This window comes from Pipistrellus hanaki, assembly GCF_964339955.1.
Source record: "Pipistrellus hanaki genome assembly, chromosome: 13".
Classification (NCBI taxonomy): domain Eukaryota; kingdom Metazoa; phylum Chordata; class Mammalia; order Chiroptera; family Vespertilionidae; genus Pipistrellus; species Pipistrellus hanaki.
In genome coordinates this window covers 6579512-6602275 of record NC_140515.1, presented here as the reverse complement: position 1 = coordinate 6602275, position 22764 = coordinate 6579512, and the positions used below count along the sequence as shown (strand labels likewise).

The 22764-nt window shown below is 43.7% G+C and overlaps 2 protein-coding genes and 1 pseudogene across 7 annotated transcripts in view; all 3 read left to right on the top strand.

Annotated features, from left to right (window-relative positions):
• The window catches only part of GXYLT2 (glucoside xylosyltransferase 2), a 195342-nt gene that overhangs the window by 6526 nt on the left and 166052 nt on the right, over nt 1-22764 (top strand). For 4 of the 5 annotated variants that reach the window (XM_084902081.1, XM_084902083.1, XM_084902080.1 and 1 more), the window contains exons 2-3: nt 12253-12445; nt 18930-19061. In XM_084902081.1, coding sequence (XP_084758207.1) covers nt 12253-12445; nt 18930-19061 — 325 coding nt within the window. The remainder of the gene's footprint in view (nt 1-12252; nt 12446-18929; nt 19062-22764) is intronic. The other variant, XM_084902082.1, reaches the window with a different exon arrangement.
• Nucleotides 3542-6687, top strand: LOC311631931 (large ribosomal subunit protein eL33-like; annotated as a pseudogene). Its single transcript has 2 exons — nt 3542-3671; nt 6209-6687. The product of its transcript is annotated as a large ribosomal subunit protein eL33-like (transcript).
• Nucleotides 17287-18067, top strand: LOC311631694 (cofilin-1-like). Its single transcript, XM_084902100.1, has one exon. The coding sequence runs from the start codon at nt 17355-17357 to the stop codon at nt 17622-17624; it is 270 nt and encodes an 89-aa protein (XP_084758226.1). The 5' UTR covers nt 17287-17354; the 3' UTR covers nt 17625-18067.

Genomic DNA, 22764 nt, shown 5'->3' with positions numbered 1-22764 from the left:
CAGTGAACAGCGGCAGCATCTGCCTGGTGCCAGCCCAGTGCTGACCCTGCACTCACACTGTCATGTCACACTTAGCTAATATTGTGCAAAACAGCCACACCGCTCAGGAAAACAGTGAGAGCTTTAGTAATAATATCATTAGAAGAGGGATTTTTTCTTTTCAGTGGATTTCCATTTTTAGAACAGGATTTATGGAAAGATTGAGAGAGCAGCACAGAGTTCTCTATGCCTTGTACACATCTCCTTTGTTGCTAACCTTTCACTAACACGACACATTTGTTATAATTAATTAATACAAACATTATTGCTAATGTTTAGTTTATTCAGATTTCTTCCGTTTTGACTAAATGCTATTCTGCTGTGCCAGGATTCCAACTAGGATACCACATCACATTAGTTGTAGCGTTCCCTTGGGCTTCTCTTGAATGTGGGCATTTCAGTTTCCTTGTTTTACATGCCCTTGAGGAGACTTGTCAGATATTTTGTAGGATACTCCACCAGTGGAATGTATTTGATGTTTTATTCATGATAATACTGGGGTTGTGGATTTGGGGGAGGAAAGTCATAGAGGCAAAGAACCATTTAATCACCTCATATCAACTATATGTGCTGTCAGCATGAGTTACGACTGCTATTATTGGCCTACTCACTGTGTGTGTGTGTGTGTGTGTGTGATTCTCCGCTGTGAGGTTACTCCCCACCTCCAGGCTACACACTTTGAAGGAAGCCACTGTGTGCAGCCTCACGCATGAGGAGTAGGGAGTTAGGCTTTCTCTCCTTGAGGCTGGGAGGTCTATATACATTATTTGAAATTCATCTGCATGGGAGGTTTGATTCTTTTCCCTCATTAATTTTTTCAGTCACTGTATCAGTATTAGTTATATTTATTTTATACTTTGAGATACAATCTAATATGACGCTATTCTGTTGCTGAATAGAACAGTTTTCATTTTTGGTCATTACTAGCTCTTTTAGTTGGTGTCAATCTACGACATACACCCAACAATGGGTTTTTTTTGTTTTGTTTATTTTTTGAGCATTTTCCTGCTGTCTGGCACCATAGGATGCTCCTGCCTCAGCCATAGAAACAGCCATTTCTTCAAGGAACCCTGATTCATCATGTTGGAAAATGGTATTAGAAACCAAGATCTGGGCACTCAGCATACTTGTTGCTATTGAGAAGTCATTTTTAAAAATTCCTGTCGAAACCGGTTTGGCTCAGTGGATAGAGCATCAGCCTGCGGACTGAAAGGTTCCGGGTTTGATTCCGGCCAGGGGCATGTACCTGGGTTGCGGGCACATCCCCAGTAGGAGATGTGCAGGAGGCAGCTGATCGATGATTCTCTCTCATCGATGTTCCTAACTCTCTATCCCTCTCCTTTCCTCTCTGTAAAAAATCAATAAAATATATTTAAAAAAAAATTCCTCATGGCTAACAGAGCAAAACATGTATCTTTTTACTAACCTATGTATGTACACATACCTATAAATATTTCCATTTGGAACTATCTTTATGTTAAGTGAAACATGGAATCATACTAATGTGTCTATTACTTACATGGATCATTCTAGCTTCCTTTACATGCTTATCTCTCAACCAATTTGCTTTGGTTGGTTTAAATGCCTGTTTCATGGTGGAGGGAATGGAAAGGAGTGGAGGCACCAGATTGGACCAGTTGATTTAAACCAAGCAAAGTCCACACCTTGAGGTAGGGGTGAGGCCAAGACCCAAGCTTAGAGACAGTATAAGGACAGACTATCTAGTGGCTGAGACTATCAGGTATGAAACTCAGGAATTGGGAGCCATGTCTCTGCCATGTGGAGAAGGTTTCTACATAAAAGTACGTGAGCCAAAGTGATGGGGCAGATGAGAAGCAATGCTGAGTGGAGGACAGGTCCCAACATAGCTCCCAAGACCAGCCCTGCCATTTGTTGGCTGAACGAGTTCACCCTTCTCCTAGATTTCAGGGATTGAGTTTTGTCACTCATTGCCAAAGTGTCTTGACTAAATTCAAAATGTAGCACCTGATTTTAGCACCTTTATTAAGTTCAATAAATAATAGCCTTACTGACTCTTATCCACATACAAACTCACAGGTGAGATTCTTTGGAAGAAAATTTAAAAACAGATTTGTTTATAATTCACTGTAAGAAAATAAGAAAGACTCCCATCAAGATGGGAGAATAAGTAAATGCTGTGCTGGCACATCAAAATCACAACTAAATTAGAGAACAGTCAAGCTGGGGATCCATTGGAAGGCTAGATGAATGAGATCGTATAATTGAGGACATAAGAAAGCCACATCAAGACTGGCTGGAGGGGTGGGGATATGAAATGGGCTGGCCCCACACCCACATGTGGCAGTTGAGCATCTGTAGGGATATCTCAGCTGCAGGGATCCCCCAAGGAGCGAGGCATCTCAATTTCACACTGGGTGCCATCACATGAAACACCAGAGCTGGAGAGACCATAACACCATAACATGTGGCTGTGAAAATCAGTGGGTGAAATAGGAAGCTGCCTCTTGAAGGGCTTATGCACAGACTCACTCTCTCACGGGCACTTACTCTGGTCTCCAGAAGAGGGACAGTGGCTTGGGAGTCACCAGAGACATACAGGGAGAGACAAGTTGTGTAGCTTCAAGGCAAGGGCTGGATGAACAGCCACCATTGTGTTGTGTTGAACCCTCCTTCCACCTAGCTGCCAGACAGGTGCCATCTTTCCTGTGGTGTTCCCTCTCTGCAGTGGGATCAATCTGAATCTGCCTTAGCCTAGTTAACACCACACATCCCACTTTGAGGACTCCTTGAGACCCCTCCTCAAACAACTCGAGAATCACCTGAGACACTTTCAATGGCTGAGCCTTACAGCAGTTGGTATGCAGTGGCAGGTCTCGGGGCCCTGCACCTTTTACTAAGTGGAGCCAGGCCTGGTGCAGCCGGCTGTCATTTGCAGTGTGGCCTCTGTGACATGCCTCCATGTTCAACAATGCAGCTACCAACTCTACGTTACATTGTAGCCACTATAAAATGGCCCAGGGCTGGTCATAGACAATGACTGACCTCCATCTATACTGGAGCCACTACCAAGCGTCTCCAGAACAAATATACCTAATGGCTGATTTCAAACCCAAAAAGAAAACCATCCACTTAGTTCCACGAGAAGCACACCCAAGAGGTGGTCTTGGCCAGTAGCAGAGCCCATAGGATGCTCCTGCCTCAGGTGCCAGTTAATCCTGCTCCTTTGGGTCAGGCCCTGCACAGTAGCTTGTATGCCATGGTTGGGGCCAGTTCTTACAGCTAGTAGGCCTGAAGGTCAATCACACCCACTGATATACCAATAGCAATCAAGGCTCAACTACAATAGGAGGGCACACACAACCCATACAAAGCACACTTCTGGAGTACCTGGCTTAGGTGGCCAGGGAGACTGTGCCACTGGGCCCCACAGCACACCTATACAATAAGCACATCCTGTAAGGATTAGGGGACATAGCATATATGTTTAATACATAGAAACAAACACAGAGAGATAGCCAAAATGAGACAAAGAAACAGGTCTCAAATGAAAGACCAGGAGAAAATTTCAGAAAAAGAGCTAAATGAAATGGAGGCAATTCTGACAGATGCAGAATTCAAAACACTGGTTATAAGAATGCTCAAAGAATTTAGTGAGAACCCTAAAAAGTAAGCATAAAAAAGGACATAGATACAATAAAGAAGAATCAGAAATGAAAAGGACTGAAATGAAGAATACACTAGAAGGAATCAACAGCAGATAAAATGAAGCAGAGGAACAAATGAGCAATTTGGAAGACAAGATAGCAGAAAATACCCAATTAAAATGGCAAAAAGAAACTTAAAAATGAGAATAGTTTTAGGGACCTCTGGGACAATATCAAGCATAACAACATTTGCATCATAGTGATACCAGGAGGAGAAGAGAAAAATCAAGGGATCTTGATGGAATAATTAGAGAAAACTTTTCTAACCTAGGAAATGAGATAGAAATATAAGTCCAGGAAATGTGGAATCCCAAACAAGTTCAAACCAAGACTTAATTAAAATGGCAAAAATCAAAGACCAAGAGAGAATCTTAAAAGCACCTATAGAATATCAGTTAGTTATGTACAAAGGAACTGTCAGCTGATTTCTCAACAGGAATTTTTTAGGCCCAAAGTGATTAAAACAAAATATTCAAAGTGATGAAATACAAGGACCTAAAACCAATACTATTCTACCTAGCAATGCTATTATTTAATATTGAAGAATTAAAGAGCACCCAGACAAGAAAAAGCCAAAGGAGTTTATTGCCAACAAACTGGTATTACAAGAAATGTTAAAGGGACTTCTTTAAGAAGAATAAGGAAAAGAGAAAACATAGATATGAATAATAAAATGGCAATAGCTATGTATCTCTCAATATTTACTTTAAATGTAGATGGATTAAATGCTCCAATAAAAACACATACAGGATGGCTGAATGAATAGGGTAACAAGAGCCATGTATATGCTGTCTACAAGGGACACACAACATATTGAAAGACACAAAGACTGCCAGAACCTGTTTGGCTCAGTGGATAGAGCTTCAGCCTGCGGACTGAAAGGTCCCGGGTTCGATTCCGGTCAAGGGCATGTACTTTGGTTGCGGGCACATCCCCAGTGGGGGCTGTGCAGGAGGCAGCTGGTTGATATTTCTCTCTCATCGATGTTTCTGGCTCTCTATCCCTCTCCCTTCCTCTCTGTAAAAAATCAATAAAATATATTAAAAAGAAAGAAAGACATACAGTAAATGGATGGAAAGAGATTTCATGCAAATGGAGACAAAAGCTTGGGTGGCAATACTTGTATCAGACAAAAAGGTTTTGAAGTAAAGGCTATAATAATAGACAAGGACATTAGATTATGAAAAAGGGATCTCTTAAATAAGAGGATATAACCCTTGCAAGCATTTATGCATCCCACATAAGACCACCTACATATATAAAACAAATATTAATGGGCATAAAGGAAGGGATTGATAGCAATACTGTCATAGAATACCCCATTGACATCACTGAATAGATCTTTCAGACAGAAAATCAACAAGGAAACAGTGGCCTTACACTACACTCAAATGTGTTGAATTGATATTTTCTGAGCATTTCACCCCAAAGCAGCAAAATATACCTTTTTTTTCCCCCCCAAGTACACATAGAACATTTTCTAGGATAGACTACATGTTAGGACACAAAACAATTCTCAGTAAATTTAAGAAGATTGAAATTATGTCATGCATTTTCTCCACCCATAATGGAATGAAACTAGAAATCAATAGCAAGAAAGAAACTAAAACATAACAACAAATACATGAGGCTAAATAACATGCTACTTAACAATGAATGGGTTTCTGGTGAGATCAAGAAAGAAATGAAAAATTACCTGAGACAAATGAAAATGAGCACACAACAACTCAGATCAGGGGACACAGTGAAAGCAATCCTGAGAGAAAATTCACAGCATCCAGGCTAACCTCCAGAAGCAAGAAAAACCTTCACTAAACAACTTAACTTTGCATCTAAAAGAGCTAGGAAAGAACAACAAAGACCAAAGTGAGCAAATGGAAAGAAATAATAAAGACCAGAGCAGAAATAACCAAAATAGTCTAACAAAACAATATAAAAGATCAATAAACTAGAAACAGGTTTCTCAAAAAGATAAACCTTTAACCAGACTCTAAGAAAAAAAGAAAGAGGACACAAATAAATAAAATCAGAAATAAAAGAAACTATAAAAATACAAAAAATTTAAAATATGAACTATGTGTCAAAAATTAGATAATCTGTACAAAATGAATAAATTCCTATAAACATTCAATCTTCCAAAACTGAATATAGAAGAAACAGGAAATATGAACAGATTGAAATAACAAAATAGAAGTGGTAATAAAACAAACAAAAAAACTCTCAGCAAAAAAAGTCCTGGACTGGAGGGCTTCACATGTTAATTTTACCAAACATTCTCACTATTCCAAAAAATTTAAGAGAAGAAAAGACTCCCAAGCTCATTTTATGAGGTTAGCGTATCCTAATTCCAAAACCAGATAAAGCATTACAAAGAAAAAAAAATTATTGGATGATATTTCCGATGAACATAGGCGTAAAAAATCTCAACAAAACATTAGCAAATTGAGAAAAATAACGGGTGGGTTCCACCACATCTCTCCAAGAGGCACTGCTGGGGCACGGAGGCTCCCAGGCCTGCTGGGAACAGGACTTCTGTAAGGACAAATATGTCTGAAGGCTGTGGCCCAAGGCCATTTTTGCTGGTATAAGCAGCGTCTCCGGAACTAGAGGGAGCAGACAGCTCTTCTTAAAATTTTAGATGTTTATGCTCCAGATGAAACAATTCCCTCTAAGCAAGAGATGTGCTATGTGCACAAAGCAAACAACAACACAGCGACTCCTGGTGGTGAACCAAACAAAACCGAGTCGTCTGGGGAAAGGTAACTCGTGCCCAAACAACAGTGGAACGAACAGTTCATGCTAAATTCCGAAGCAACCTTCCTGCCAAGGCCGTTGGACACAGAATCCGTGTACTGCTGTACCCCTCAAAATATTCAAAGTGGTGCTACAAGAAATGTAGGATTTAAATTTACTGAAAATAAATAAAGTGCATTTGTTTTCCTATGGGGGAGGAGGGAAACATTAGCAAATCGGACCCAGCAATACATTAAAAAAAATGTCCAAGTGGGATTTATTCAAGGGATGCAGGTTTGGTACAATATCCACAAATCAATTAACATGATTGATATACCACATAAATAAAATGAAGAATAAAAATCATATGATCATTTTAATAGATGTAGGAAAAGCATTTGACAAAATCCTGTCCCAATTTATGATAAAAACTCTCAGCAAAGTGGGAATGGAGGGAAAATACCTCAATCTAATTAAAGGACATATATAACAAATCCACAGTCAACATCAGACTCAACAGGGAAAAACTAAAAGCATTTCCCTTAAGATCTGGAATAAGACAGGGATATCTGCTTTCACTACTCTTATTCAATAGTTCTGGAAGTCCTAGTTACCTCAACTAGACAAGAAGAAATAAAAGGCACCCTAATTGGTGAGGAAGAAGTAAAACTGTCAATATTTGCAGATTACATAATAGTGTCTAAGAGAACACTAAAAGATCCACCAAAACACAACTAGAATTGATAAACTTTACAGAGAACAAACTGATAGTTGCCAGATGGGAGGGGAGTTGAAGGATGGGGTGAAAATGGGACAAGATTAAGAAGTACAAATTGGTAGTTACAAAACAGTCACAGGGCTATACACTACAGCATAGGGGAATCCATAAAGTAGCAGGACACAAAATTAATATTCAGAAATCAGCTATATTTTTATATACCAGTAATGAACTTTCAGAAAGGAAAACTAAGGAAACAACCCCATTACAACTACTTAAAAAATAAAATGAAATACCTAAGAATAAATTTAACCACGTAGATAAAATACCTATACTTAGGAAATTGTAAAATCTTGAAGAAAGATGAAGATAAACTTAAATGGAAGTATACTAGTGTTGTGGGGTTAAACCCTGGGTTCAAAATAAGACCACCAGAGGCTGATGATTGACTAAAAAAAGCAGGCAAGGATTTATTGAAAAACTGGCCAGGACGGCCTCAAGAGCACCACACGCAGGTGGACTCCACACGACCTCACCATTTCAAGGCTAGGCAGTCCCTTTTAAAGGTTCAAAACACAGGAATTTTCCTTTGTTCTAAATTCTAAAGGCTGGGAACATTGGAATGTGGCCCTATCTTGCAATGGCCAATAACACAGAAGCAGAGCTCAGAGGTTATCTACAGTTTCTATCTCTGAAGGTTATGTACAGTTTCTATCTCTGAAGTTTACTCAGTCAGTGGGAATCAATCTCCTGTGGTCCTGGTCCCAGGCAAGGGAAAATTGCCTTAGTCTCCAGGTCTCCACTTGGAACAGAGGTAAGTATCCTGTGTTTATATACAACTAAATAAAAGGAAGATGAATGATCCAATTAAAAAATGGGCAATGGACCTAAATAGAATATTTTCAAAAGAAGACAGAAGGAAGGCCAAAAGGCACATGAAAACATGCTCAAAGTCACTAATTATCCGAGAGATGCAAATCAAAACAACCATGCGGTACCATCTCACACCTGTCAGAATGGCCAACATCAACAAATCAACAAACTACAAGTGTTGGCGAGGTTGTGGAGAAAAAGGAACCCTCGTGCACTGCTGGTGGGAATGTAGACTGGTGCAACCACTGTGGAGAACAGTATGGAGTTTCCTCAAAAAACTGAAAATGGAACTCCCATTTGACCCAGTAATCCCACTCCTAGGAATATATCCCAAGAAACTAGAAACACCAATCAGAAAGGATATATGCACCCCTATGTTCATAGCAGCACAGTCTACAATAGCTAGAATCTGGAAACAGCCTAGGTGCCCGTCAGCAGATGATTGGATCCAAAAACTATGGTACATCTACACAATGGAATACTATGCTGCCATAAAAAAGAAGGAATTCTCATCATTTGTAGCAACCTGGATAGAACTAGAGAACATCATGCTGAGTGAAATAAGCCTGTCAATGAAAGAGAAATACCACATGGCCTCGCTCATTTATGGATATTAAAAAACATTATAAACTGACAAACCAAAAGATAGATATAGAGACAGTAAAGCAACAAGTAGACTGTAAAATTACAGTGGGGAGAGTAGGGAGATCTGGGGGAGACAAGAGATCAACCAAAGGACTTGTATATATGCATATAAGTACAACCAATGGACACAAAACTCTGGGGAGGGAGGGTATGTATGGGGGGGCAATGTTAAAATATGTACACAGATAATAATTTAATAAAAAAAAAAAAAAAAAAGTATCCTGTGTTTAATCAGGTGCAGGAGCCAGATTAGAGGGGTTAAAATTCAAACAGCAGTTTTTACCTGAGTATGGTTGCTACTATACTATTATGTTCATAATAGGAAGAATTAACATCATTAAAAAGTCCATACTACCCAAAGCATTCTATGTGTTCAATGCAGTCCCTATGCCAATGGCATTTTTTTTTTTTTACAGAAATAGAATAATCCAAAAGTTCATATGCAAACAAAAGACTTCAATGGAGTGTTACTCAGCCATAAAAAGAAAATTTTACTATTTATGATAAGATGATGGACCCAGAGGGCATTACACTAAGTGGAATGAGCACACAGAGAAAGGCAAATACCATATGATTTCACTTAAATGTGGAAGCTAGAGAACAAAATAAATAACAAACAGGAACAGACTCCTAGATACAAAGAACAAACTGATAGTTGCCGGATGGGAGGGGAATTGAAGGGCGAGGTGAAAATGGAGACAAGATTAGGAAGTTTGTATTGGTAGTTGGATGTGAAGTACAGCCTAAGGCTGTGGTCTTCAAACTGTGGCTCGAGAGCCACATGCGGCTCTTTGAACCCTTGAGTGTGGCTCTTCCACAAAATACCATGGCCTTGGCGAGTCTATTTTGAAGAAGTGGCGTTAGAAGAAGTTTAAGTTTAAAAAAAATGTGGCTCTCAAAAGAAATTTCAACTGTATTATTTGGCTCTGTTGACTAATGAGTTTGCCGACCACTGGCCTAGGGAATATAGTCAGTAATACTGTGATAATTATGTATGGTGCAGATCTCTGTAAATTATATAAATGTCTAACCAATATGCTGAACACTTGAAACTAATATAAAATACTATTGAACTGTAATAGAAGAAATTAAAAATAGGGGGAAAATAAGACAAAATTTTATGTAACATATTTTACCATTATTTAAATGTTTTTAAATAGAAAATAGAAGACTTTTGTTGAAGATTTAATTCATTTTACAGTCATCTTCAAATTATTCTCAGTACTTGATTTATTTAAATTATGAAACTCTGAAAACTGCCCCTGGAAGAGGAGTTTCTTAAACTTGATATCTTATTTGAGATCTATGATTTGGTTCCAGTAAGAGTGACTACTTCATTAGAAGGTGATGTGTTGATGCCCACCTGCATCACCTTCTCTTTTTCTCTTTTAGCAATACAAAATGCCAGCCTGATCTCGCCCCCCACGGCCCTCCCCTGATGGCCAATTTGGTTCTGATTGTTCGCTTTCTATGCAAGTCAGCATCTCCAGCCCTATCTCTGGGCCTGATCAGAGAGGCAGGACTGATCAGCAGCAGCCCTGGAGGCCCCGAGAGAAACAGAGACGTGGCACCTGGGAAGCCTGGAGAGAAAGGAAGAGGCAATGGCTGGTCAACAGCTGCCATGGAGGCTGCGGATCAGACCCTGCCTCTCTCTTTGGGGCTCTCTCCCAGCATGATCCCCAGCCCCCTCGGCAGTCAGAACTGGGTCGCAGACTGCAGACTGACTTCTGGTGTTCGGTCAAGCCTTCCGTCAGTCATTACGGACCCTGGGTTTTCATATATTAGGATTATTAATAATGAACAACATTTGCTAATGACTGATTATTATAATCACGTTGCATTCATTTTCCTTATGCCCGTTTCATGCAGGGGCACCATTTCTCTCCATTAATACTAGCAGCAGATATGTTAGCAGCTGATTGCCACATTATTAGTCTTGTACATGATAATGCCTCCAAATGCAGGAGTAGTGATGCTGGCAATCTGGATCTGCCAAAGAGGTGTTGTGAAGTGCTTAGAACATATGGATGGGGTTCAATTCTCCTCATGGTTTTCAGCATCCACGGGGGTCTCAGAGCATATCTGCCCCAGAGAGGGGCTACTTATACATGTTCTTTCCTGTACATACATGCCCATGATAAAGTTTAATTAATAAATTCAGCCCAGTGAGAGACTAACAACAAATAGAATAATTATAAAGATATCCTATATAATAAAAGGCTAATATGCAAATTGTCCCCTCCACTGGGAGTTTGACCAGGGGGCTGGCTGGCCATCCCCCCATCTGGCCCACCCTGATCACCGGGATTGGGGAGGGCACCGACCCCACCGTGCACACATTCATGCACCAGCGTCTAGTACTGTAATAAAAGTGCAGTCTTTTTCTCAAAATACCTATTGCGCTGCAGTCACCTTTGCACTCACAGGGGAGCTGCCCCAGATACCGAGGGGAGGGAAGACGGTGGCCTTCACCGGGAGAGACTTGGGACCTCGCTGCTGTCTTTTCCGGTGATCACCAAAACTAGGGGGCTAGGAGGGACTTTCTGCATCCTGGCTCGCGGAGCATGCTCCGGAGTGATCGAATTAGGAAGCTGCCCAGCAAGCTCCACCCCGTCTTTAACTTTCCTTCTGGGGAAAGGAATAGGAGCAAATTGCCCTCCTCTCATGGGCAGTTCGCTGCGCTGCTCGCTGTGCTCAAGGCTCAGAAGGCAGGGCTCTCCAACGTCCAGGCTTCCCTGTCTGCATCTTTTGCTTGAGTACGTTAGTTCCCTTTGTCTCAGGCCCGCTCCGGCCCCTTTCCCCTCGAGCCGGGACTGTTTCTCAGTGCTGTGTTTGTGCGGGCATCACCCCCTCTTCTGGAACAAATTCTTTGTTATGATGAAATAGCAGGACTCTTGGATCCTAGTCCCGCTCAGCTGTTAACTGGGTATTTGATTTCTTGGTAATTTTCAGTTTAACTTGCCCCCTCTCCTGCCTGTTTCTCACTAATATCAGTTTCATACTGAAAGCTGAATTTCACACATACCCCTCTGCCACCGTGAGTGCCTCTTCCAGCAGGTGTCGGAGCACTGTGTGGGCTCCTGTGCTCCCCTCCCGGACTCGGTGCTTTCCCTTTGGATCCGTGGTCACGCACCCCCACCTCCTAACACCACCCCGATGATGGGATCGCAAGTTGCTCATTTCACATGAGAAAAGCCATGTCCCACCCTCTTACTCAAGTTGCATTCAAATCTAATTTCCATGGCCCCTGTGAGGGGAGCTTCCCAGCCCCTGTTACAGCTGTCAAGGTTACGATGCTATTTCCCAGCAGGCCAGTGGTGCCAGCAGGCACCAGACAGCTGCGTGTTGGCATGGAAGTCCCAGACCCCTCCTGCAGCCCTAACTGTGACATCCTGCCACTGCCAGGGTCAATGCTGGATACATGGTCTTGTTCTCTGAACAGTAAGAGTTGTCTGCTTATCACTTTGTAAATGAGCAGGCACATGTTTTGAAATGTTCCAACCACTTACTGGCTGTTTTTATAAGTTGAGGAATAGCTTTAACGTGTATCCCTTCCAGGAGACCCGGAGAGCCCAGGAGTTTCCATGCCGCGCTGCCCCCGAGGCTCTGGATGCACCTGGCTGTGGTGGCCTGCGGCAACCGGCTGGAGGAAACGCTGGTCATGCTGAAGTCAGCCGTGCTCTTCAGCCACAGGAAGATGCACTTCCACATTTTCACAGAAGAATCTCTGAAGCCCGAGTTTGATAAGCAGGTGAATTCGCAGAAAGCACAGCATAATACGTGCGGAGTCAGTGGGCGCATTTTGGGAAAAGCATATCTTGTTCACAGATGTATTTTGCTGCACATTCAACTGTGTGACCCTGCACCCTTGACTCTGAGCCGCACTGTCATTATCTGTAACACAGGGTGTCAGCCAACAGGGACTCGGCTCAGCACTGCTCCGATTATGCCAGGGCTGGTTCCTTCTCGAACCCTGCCCACTACACTCACTGTTGGGAACTTAAGCCAAGTCCCCCTTTATCCTCTGCTCACTAGACAGCAGATCAATTCTTTCTCTGAGGCGGGGCAGGCGGAGAAGCCATGAGTAGTTCGGGTTTATAAGGATGAGTCTTTATTGCAGGAGCCAGTGGCCACAGAACTACCAGACAAGACAGTTCTTTGCAGCAAAGCCCATACAGGCAGGCAGCTGCACACCAGCTGGTAAATACATGTATTTCCCATAAAGCAGCATTAGTCTCTGTACCCACAGCTGTTATCTGAGCAGCCACATGCTGCCTCTAAACCTAAAGCTTTACACAGCAATAGCACCTGCGCTGTCCCTTCGAGCTGCAGCCTCAGGGCTTCTCTGGCTCAGCAGTTTCTCCTGCCTCCCTGCCCAGAACACCGGTGGGGTAACATGGCAGCTGTATCTGAGCTCTCTGGGAGCTCCTAGCCTTCCTTCATAGCAGTACCAGCTCTCAGCTCCGTCCAAACGCTCCTCTCTCCTGCACACATAGGAGCTGCTAGTACCGTACATCCTCTGTGCTATCGCCTCTCCTCTGAGCTCTCTCGCCTCTGCTCTGCCCAGCTGCTCTTTTGCAGGCTAACTGGTCAGTAGCCTGTGTATTAATGCAGAGACAAAGCAGGCTAGCTGCCAACAGTGACATCAATTATTTGGGTTACAGAAAGGCACAGTATGTCCTTGCACCCGCTCCTGGTATCTTGGCCTTGAGCACCCCAATTAGACTTATCCTGGAACAGCTTTGAACATCCTGGTATTTGAATAAGAAAGCCTCTGTGCTCTCATCGGCATGGTTCCCACACAGGAGTGATTACACCTGCAGAGAGAAGCATTGTGAGGATTAATTGAGATGATGCACTTAAAGCATTTGTCCCAGAACTTGATCCCTCTTGGATTTATGAACATCGTTCTCACTTGGGAGATGGATAGTTTATGTTCATTGATGTACTCTGTAGTGTGTTATAAATAAATAAGTAATATATGTTAATTAAAGCAAATTCAAACAGTATAGGGGTTATAAACTAAATGTGCACCTTTGCAACCTTTGAGTCCTACCCAAGAAAGTATCAGAATTAGCAATTTAGAGTGATTCTTCTATATCTGTTTTTCCATATACAGGTGTGTGTATATGTGTGTTTATCCGTGTGGGTGTGTATATGTATATACTGTATACATACATGTACTAGTACTGTGGTCGTCAAACTGCGGCTTGCGTGCCACATGTGGCTCTTTGGTCCCTTGAGTGTGGCTCTTCCACAAAATACCATAGCCTGGGCGAGTCTATTTTGAAGAAGTGGCATTAGAAGAAGTTGTTTAAGCTTAAAAAATTTGGCTTTCAACAGAAAGTTCAATCATTGTGCTGTTGATATTTGGCTTTGTTGACTAATGAGTTTGCCGACCACTGGCCTAGTATATAGGCACATAATAATGCATGCACAGTTATGTATCTAACTTAACATATATTTATTTTACAAAATCAGATTTTCTCTCAGAGTTCTCCTGGAACTTGCTTTTCCTCTCCGGGTCAGGATCCCTACATTTCTGCATCAGCCTTTTCAGTGACTGCCTAGTAGTTAACCATGTGGCGGAGCCATCATTTATGTGACTGTTTCTGTGCTGAGGAAGGAATAGTGGTTCGTTAGCCAGCATGTGGGAGCGCATGGGCAACGTCCCTCCATTGTCCTGCCCGGTGCTCCTGCAGAGCGAGCTTTGTTTTCCCTGAAAGTCTATGAGTTCAGGATGCGAGGGACTTGCTTCCTGAGCCAGCAGTGCTGCCGCCTGCCAGGAGGTGAGACACGCCCAAGCAGCAGGTGGGACAGAGGAAAGCTAGCAGCAGCAGGAAGCTGGAAAATGTTTCCTAAAGAAAAAACCTGTGACATCTTCTCCAAAGAGAAGCCAGGGGAACAGATATTCTTAGGGATTTGAATGTGTTTGCAAAATGTTTTGAAAACTGAGTCAGGGGAAGGGGGAAGAATCATGGAAACATTCGTATCTGGTCTGAAGCTGTGGTCTGGAAATGATGGAAGTCATAATAAGCATTTGTCAAGGGTTTATGTTTGACTGTTACGTAATCCTCATAACAACGCTTTGTAAAGGTAGCAATCATGTTCCTATTTTACAAACTGAGTGACAAAATCTCGTGGCCTTTCTGAGCTTCAGTTTTCTCATCTGCAACTTGGGGCCAGCGGGACTGATGGCCGAGATGACAGATCTGCGATGGAACCAGCAAGGCCAGGCTGCAGTGGCCGCTCTGGAGAATCCCGTGGCTGCTGTCTCTCGTGCAGACCAGCTGTGCTCTGGTGCACCTGTGGAGCCTGTGCCTCCACGCCCATCTCACTCCGGAGAAGAAGGCATCACGACTGCTTTTTAGTCCCTCTGCCTGACAGCAGCAGTCTTCTCTGCGCCATTCATTTGTCTAGAAGTGTTGCCAGGGGGCTGAGAAGTACTCCACGTGCAGGAGGAGCACACAGGCCAGGAGCAAACATTCGTCACGCCTTGTACAGCACCTGCTGGACAAGTGCTTCCTGATCCCTCCTCATGCAGGAAGCTGAGGGAGAGGATGGAGCCAAACAAAATATAAGCTTCCACTTCACACAAGGTCAGGAGGAGGAAGGTGTGGCTGTGTGACCACGTATGTGGGCAGGTTGTATTTCTCAGAGGCCCCCGTGTCCCATCTTGTTCCTCCCTCCCTCTGTGTTTCCCTCCTGCATCGAGCCAGCCTGGCCTGTGTGGCCAGTGGCAGAGGGAAGAAGCGATGCTACTCCACTTCAGAACTAGGTTGAAAAGGTATGACCCCTTCCAACTTGTACAAATTCTCTTTCTCTCCTGATCCCTTTCTCTGGGGGAGCCAGCTGCTGTCAGCACCTTCCCTCGTCCCCCCAACTTCACTGGGCATGCATCTGCCTCCCATTGGTTGGCCGCCAGGGAGAGTGAAACTGCAGCTTCCCGGTGAAGCTCCCAGTGATAGGCCTGTGGTGTCTGGCCTTCGCTCTGCTCCTTCCTGTTATTAACAACCAGCTGACTACGCGGGTCAGGATGACTGCAGCTCAGCCACTGGCTGCAGCCTCACAAGAAGCCTTGAGCCAGCACAGCGCAGCTCACAGGTTCCTGCCCTAAGGAACCCTCTGAGATCCATGCTTTTGGTGCTGAGCTGCTAGGCTGTTATAAGGCAATAGCTAATACATACACATATACATATGTAATATGGTATGAGACATGTAATGCTATGTGACATCGGAGCCTCGGCCATAGAAAGGAGATGGCTTCTGCTTGGTTCTTCTCGGGATGCCTCAACAGAGCCTGGCACTGCACTGTGAAGAAGCCCAGCTAGCCTGCATGAGAGACGACACACAGAGGTCCATGCAGAGGGACCGAGTCCCAGCCAATAACTCCTCTTTCCCACAGACATGTGGGCAAGCGAGCCTCCGAGTGATCCCAGCTCCTCCTTCCGGGCTCCAGTAGAGGCCCAGGCATTGTGGATCAGGGTCAAGCTGCCCCTTCTGGGCCTTGTCCACACTCCTGGACCAGGGGACCCATGAGCATAATAAATACAAAATTACTAAGTTTGGGGGGAATTAGCAGCAAATTACATGGGTGAAATCATTGCACACATGTGAAGTTGTGCCACATTTAGAATTTTCTGATGCCTTTACCCATTTGATGGTTCATTTCCTCAGGGCTTTGTTAGACCAGGGAAGCACAACTAATGGAGGAAATTATATTTAAATGTTAAAAGTTGGGCAGGACCAATGGTGTCATCCCGTTTTTTTTCATACTCGGACTGTAGTGCCAGTTTTGATTTAAAATCTTGGCTTTTACACAAGTCACTGAATTTTCAGTTCCAATGTCTTTGTAGCAAAGAGTTAACCAAACCCATGGCAGATGGGTACACAAAGGGACACATGATGCGTGCTGTGCTAATTGCAGAGTGAAGTGTGAAGTGGGTCCGGTCATCTATATATTCTCTCATTCCACAAAGGTTCTGGGAACATCTCCTAGACGTGGGCAGTGTGTTAGCCGAGGGTCAGCAGCGGTTTTCCTCAGCCACAGGGAAGGTGGAGGGCAGGTTATGCCACTGCTCAGAGCTGTAAGTGCCAACACAGCAGCATTGTGGGAATACCCAAAGTTTCTTGTAGTAACTTCCTGGGAAGTGCAAAATCACATACCTCAGGGTAAACAACAACAACAACAACAACAACAAACTACTTGCCATCATTATTCCTTTGGAAGTTGCATTGTGGGTGAGCTTTATTTAAGTATAATAGAATTTAATTTAATTCTGCTTAAATATGGTGATACTTACCTTGTACATCGTAGATCTTTAATATTTTAAAGTTTTATTTATCTTTGTCATCTCCTGAAATAGAAGCTGAAAATGACAGCTGGTTGACTTCCTGGACTCTCCAGGAAGTTTGGGATCAGATATGGGATTTAGATTTGGCTCCCCTATGTTTCTTCCCTAGACTCAGTATTAGGAAATAATGGGACACAGAAAGGGGGATGGCCATTGATCTGTTCTGGCAGGGACAGTGGGGCAGGGACAGCCCGTGTGTGTGTGTGTGTGTGTGTGTGTGTGTGTGTGTGTGTGTAAGAGGGCAAGGGGATCCTGGTCAGTGATGTGGGCTAGACAGTGGACGACCTCTACGCCACCTTCGTCAAGATGCTGCCGGACAAAGACTGCCGCTACACTCTGTATGATGCAACCTATGAGACTAAGGAGAGCAAGAAGGAGGACGTGGTGCTTATCTTCTGGGCCCCTGAGTCTGTGCCTCTTAAGAGCAAAATGATCTATGCCAGCTCCAAGGAGAAACTTACGGGGATCAAGCATGAATTACAAGCAAACTGCTACGAGGAGGTCAAGGACCGCTGCACTCTGGCGGAGAAGCTGGGGGGCAGTGCTGTCATCTCCCTGGAGGGCAAGCCTTTGTGAGCCCTCTCCAGCCCCTGCCTGGAGCATCTGGCAGCCCCACACCTGCCTGTGGGGGGTTGCAGGCTGCCTGCCTTCTGCCAGACCGGAGGGCTGGAGGGATTCCAGCAGGGGGAGGGAAATCCCTTCACCCAGTTGCCAAACAGCCCCGCACCCCCTGGACCTTCCTTCTCCCTCCACCCCTGATGGTTCTGGCCTTCCCAGACAGCTTTTGATCTTCTGATTCCTCTTGGGTTGAAACAGACCAAGTCCTCCCTACCCCAGGCACCCCAGTTTTAGAGAGGGCCTGTATTTTTTTTAATGACACCCCTACTTGCAACCTGTTCCTCCCCCCCTTCCCCATGCTGCCAACTTCTAACCGCAATAGTGACTCTGTGCTTGTCTGTGTAGTTCTGTGTATAAATGGAATGTTGTGAAGATAACCCTTCCCCATGCTGCCTGGTTCCCCTCCCCCTTTCCACCTAGTCTTGGCAACTCATGGAAGCAGGACCAGTAAGGGACCCTTAATTAAAAACAAAACAAAACAAACAAACAAAAAAAACACACAACAACAATAAAAAGCCTCACTCGAAAAACAAAATAAATAAAATGTATGACTACTCCCTTGTAGGTAATTACCTGCTTTTCTCTTGCTGCTTTTAAGATTCTCTCTTTGTCTTTTGCCATTAGCATTTTAATTATGATGTGTCTTGGTGTGGGCCTCTCTGGGTTCCTCTTGTTTGGGACTCTCTGTGCTTCCTGGACTTGTAAGTCTATTTTTTTCACCAGGTGGGGGAAGTTTTCTGTCATTATTTCTTCAAATAGGTTTTCGAAATCTTGCTTTCTCACTTTTTCTAAAACCTAACTAAATATCAGCCATTATTTTCATGTCAGCACATATAGATCTATTTCATTTTCACTGTTCAGTAGTCTATTGCATATTTCTATAATAACAAATTAGGAGCATTTTGTTTGTTTCTAAGTGTGTGTGTCATTTTTCTTTTCTATAAAAATAGGTTTTGGTAAAAGTTCTGTATTTTTGCCTTTGAGAATTTGTCCTTACCACTTTCCCAATTTCCCTCTTGAAAATTTGCTCGATTTGTACTGTCCTCACCGTGTTTACGTGTTTCTCGTCACCCTTGCCACCTCTGGAAGTTACTTTTTAATCATAGCAATGGTCTTTCCTCAGCGAGCATCAAAAGTGGCAACACAGCGAGGCTTTTTATGTAAGTTTCTGGAATATATTCCATTTGAGCATTCAGAAGCTTCAGGTGGTTTCCATATTTCTGGGGGTCTGATCACCCTCCCCTCAACTTCCATGTTTTTCAGTTACAGCAGTGGCCTGACTCGTATACGGAGAAGTTTGTGCACAGAATCTACCCCATCACATTTTCCACGGGAAACCCACAGGAGTGGAGGAAGCTGTTCAAACCCTGTGCTGCCCAGAGACTCTTCCTCCCGGTAGGATCCCTGCTTTCAGTGAGGTGCTGCTTGAGAGAGAGTTGCTCCTGGAAATGGAGTGGGATTAACTGGAGCACATTTAGAAGCATTACAGCTAAAATATGTCTTTTGGATCTATCTGTAGTCACTGCTCTTAATCTTCAGGGTGTAGAGAGAGGGTCCCTGTGTTTGAAAGGTTGTCTTTCCCAAAGATTGAGTGGCTGAGAGCACTCAAAGCATATTTTGAATGATGGCTCTTTCTAACACATACCATTTATTAGCTCTGCCAAACTTCACAGCCCCTGTTCTGCACCTTAATTAGCTCTGACAGCTTGACCCTCAATAAATATTAGCTTTGATTATTGTTATTTTTCTTTTAACAGTAACTACCACTAGATGCAGCCAGGCCAGGGAATAATTCAGAAAAGTTCCAGAATCTTGGTATAGCCTTTTGATTTTGAATTTTTTTAAGGCAATGAAATGTTTCAATTTCATTTTTAAAAATCCTAAATAGAAAAATTAGAACATATATAAAAAACCAAGACTCTCAAGGAGCATATTGAGAAAATAAAAGAGTACAGTAATCAGAAAACAGAGTGAGGTGGGAGTGAGTGAAGGGAAGAACTGTGTGCAGGGCAGGGAGGGGCTGTGGACTGGTTTCTAGCATAGAAGTGGGATGATATAACGTGGTCATTGCACACTTACTCAGCTGGATGAACCTCATTGATTGCTGAGGCCAATCAATGATGACTTGTGCTAAAGTGGTTGCTTTAGAGATGGATTTAGAACCTGCTTGAGAAATAGAATTTGTTAGTTTTTATGACTGGCTTGTTGTAAGAGTTGAAGGAAAGTGAGGTAAGAGGGATTTCACCCAGATTTCTGGTCTGAAAAAGTTGATCTGTTTGAAATTGCCAATATTAATTTATTTATGACCTACAAAAAAAAAAAAAGCCATTTCTTATGATTCAGTGATTGATGGTACTATTTAGAAATGGAAGAATCTAGATAAAAATCTGTTTTGGTAACAGGGGAGATGAATCACTTAGGGAAGTTTTACTATCTGTTGGTCTGATACCCTAAATAGCAGATGGGGTTTTTAGTATTTCTTACACAGAACCTGTGAGAACAAGATTCTCACAGGTTCTGTGTAAGAAATCTGAGTCATATCATAATAGCAGATTATGAACTTGACATTTTTGGGCATCAGAGAGATGCCCAAAATTTAGGTGATGTTTTCCTTGAAATTTATCTCTAAAAAACCAAATCAGGTGTGCTGCTAAAGTAGCACAGAGAAGACGGAAATCCTAAAGTATAAACATTCTGCAGGTGGTTGGTCAATTGACTGAGAAGCACAGCCTTACCCATTTTTCTGAAGGGGTCACACTTACCTCACACCCTTTCTCAGGTAAGATTCTCATACTATGAGAATGATCAGAGCAGAAGTCTTTGCACTCAAGATTTTCAAGTGCAACCACTGGAATTTAGGTCTCACCAAGCCAGGATATTTAAAGTCCTAAATATCAATGTACATTTACTATTCTAGTTCTGTGAAGGAAGGTCTTAAGAGCAAGACCATTACTGGTGCACACTGAACTTCAGATGGCTTGATTAAGCCCTCCAAGCTGCAGGTAATTCAGAAGCTTAAAGTATTTATAGTAAAATGATATGCCAATTACAAATAAATAAAAATTGTTCATTAAAATTTATCCTGGAGGACTTTTTCCTTTTCCATTAGGAAATAATTGAGTTTCATGAATTCACATTACTTTCCCCCCACTTAATAAGAATTAGTGAGATGTTTATAATGGATTTATATATTACTAGAGGCCGGGTGCATGAATTCATGCTTTGGGGGGATCCCCTTAGCTCGGATTGTGCCCTCTTGCAATGTGGGACCCCTCAGTCCTTACTACCTGCCTGCTTGCTACTCCTTACTGCTCAGCTCACTGCTCCTTAGCGCTGCCACAAGGCAGGAGAGGCTCCCACCACCGCTGCGTTTGCCAGCTGCGAGCCCAGCTTCTGGCTGAGCACCACTCCCCCTGTGGGAGTGCACTGATCACAGGGGACAACTCATAAAACTGGTTGTTCTGGTCGATCTGCCATAATGGTGCTTAGGCTTTTATTATATAGACGAGAGCTGGTGTCCCTAGCCCAGTCTGCACCTTATCCAATCTGTGACCCCTCGAGGAATGTCCGACTGTTCATTTAGGCCTGATCCCACCAGATAATCAGATATCTCTCTCACAATCCAGGACTGCTGGCTCCCAACTGCTCACCTGCCTGCCTTCCTGATTGCCCCTAATTGTTCCTGCCTGCCAGCCTGATTACCCCCTAAACACTCCCCTGCCAATCTGATCAAAGCCTAACTGCTCCCCTGCCAGCCTGTTTGCCCCTAACTGCCCTCCCATGCAGGCCTGTTCGCCCCTAACTGCCCTCCCCTGTAGGCCTGGTTTTCCCCCTAATGCTGTCCCCTGCAGGCTTTGGGTTCCCCCTCCCCCCAACTGTTTTTCCCTGCAGGCCCAGTCACCCCCAACTTCCCTCCTCTGCTGGCTTGGTCACCCTTAATTGCCCTCCCCTGCTGGCATGATCACCCCTAACTGCCCTCCCCTGAAGGCCTGGTCCCTCACAATAGCCCTCACCTGCTGGCCATCTTGTGGTGGCCATCTTGTGTCCACATGGGGACAGGATCTTTGAACACAGGGAGGCAGCCATCTTGTGTGTTGGAGTGATGGTCAATCTGTATCTTACTCTTTTATTAGACAGGATAGAGGTCTGGTGCGTGGGTGGGGGCCAGCTGGTTTGCCCTGAAGGGTATTCTGGATCAGCGTGGGTGTTCCCCTGGGGCATGGGGCAGCCTGGGCGAGGGGCCTGTGGTGGTTTGCAGGCCATCCACGCCCTCCAGTCACCCAAACAGAGGCCCTGGTATCTGGGATATATTTACTTTCTACAATTGAAATGTTGTAGCCTGGAGCGAAGCCAAGCCTTCTGCTCGCTCCTAGGTGGCTGCCATTTCTGTTGGGATTTATTTATTTTCTATAATTGAAACTTTGTAGCCTGGAGTGGAGCCTTCGGCTGGCTAGGGCTGCAGAAGCTTGGCTTCCTCCATTGCCAGGGGCAACCTTAGCCTCCTACTCTCTCCAGCTTCATGGCTGCTGCCATTTTTGTTGGGATTATCTTCTATAATTGAACCTTTGTAGCATTGAGTGGAGGCCTAGGCCAGCAAGGGCAGGCGGAAAGCTTGGCTTCCTCCATCGCCAGGGAAACCCAAGCCTCCTTCCTGCTCTCTGTGGCCACAGCCATCTTGTTTGGGTTATTCTCTCATGATTGGCTGGTGGGCGTGGCTTGTGGGTGTAAGGGAGGTACAGTCTATTTGCATATTACTCTTTTATTAGATAGGATGTTACACACTATGCCTATTTGGTTACAAAGAACTATGTCCTCAGTAATGTACTCCACTGCGGATCCTAGAGATATGTAAAATATGACTGAGGTCATTGGGTTAGAGAGTCTGCAGATACTTGGCCATGTGAGTTAGGTTACGGTTAAGGCACTATACAGGCCTCACCCAAGGAGAAAGGCTTTTTAAACCAAGTTTCAATAAGTTCCAAGATTATAATAACATCTGGTATCTTTTTGGCTCCCCATACTTGTCTGAAGCACAAGCATCCACGTTCAAGGAGGGAAGAATATATAGTCCAGATAGGATAAAATTGCTTATAGTCTT

Excerpts from the sequence above, each read along its gene's own strand:
- LOC311631694 (XM_084902100.1), top strand. The coding sequence starts at position 17,355 with ATGCTGCCGGACAAAGACTGCCGCTACACTCTGTATGATGCAACCTAT.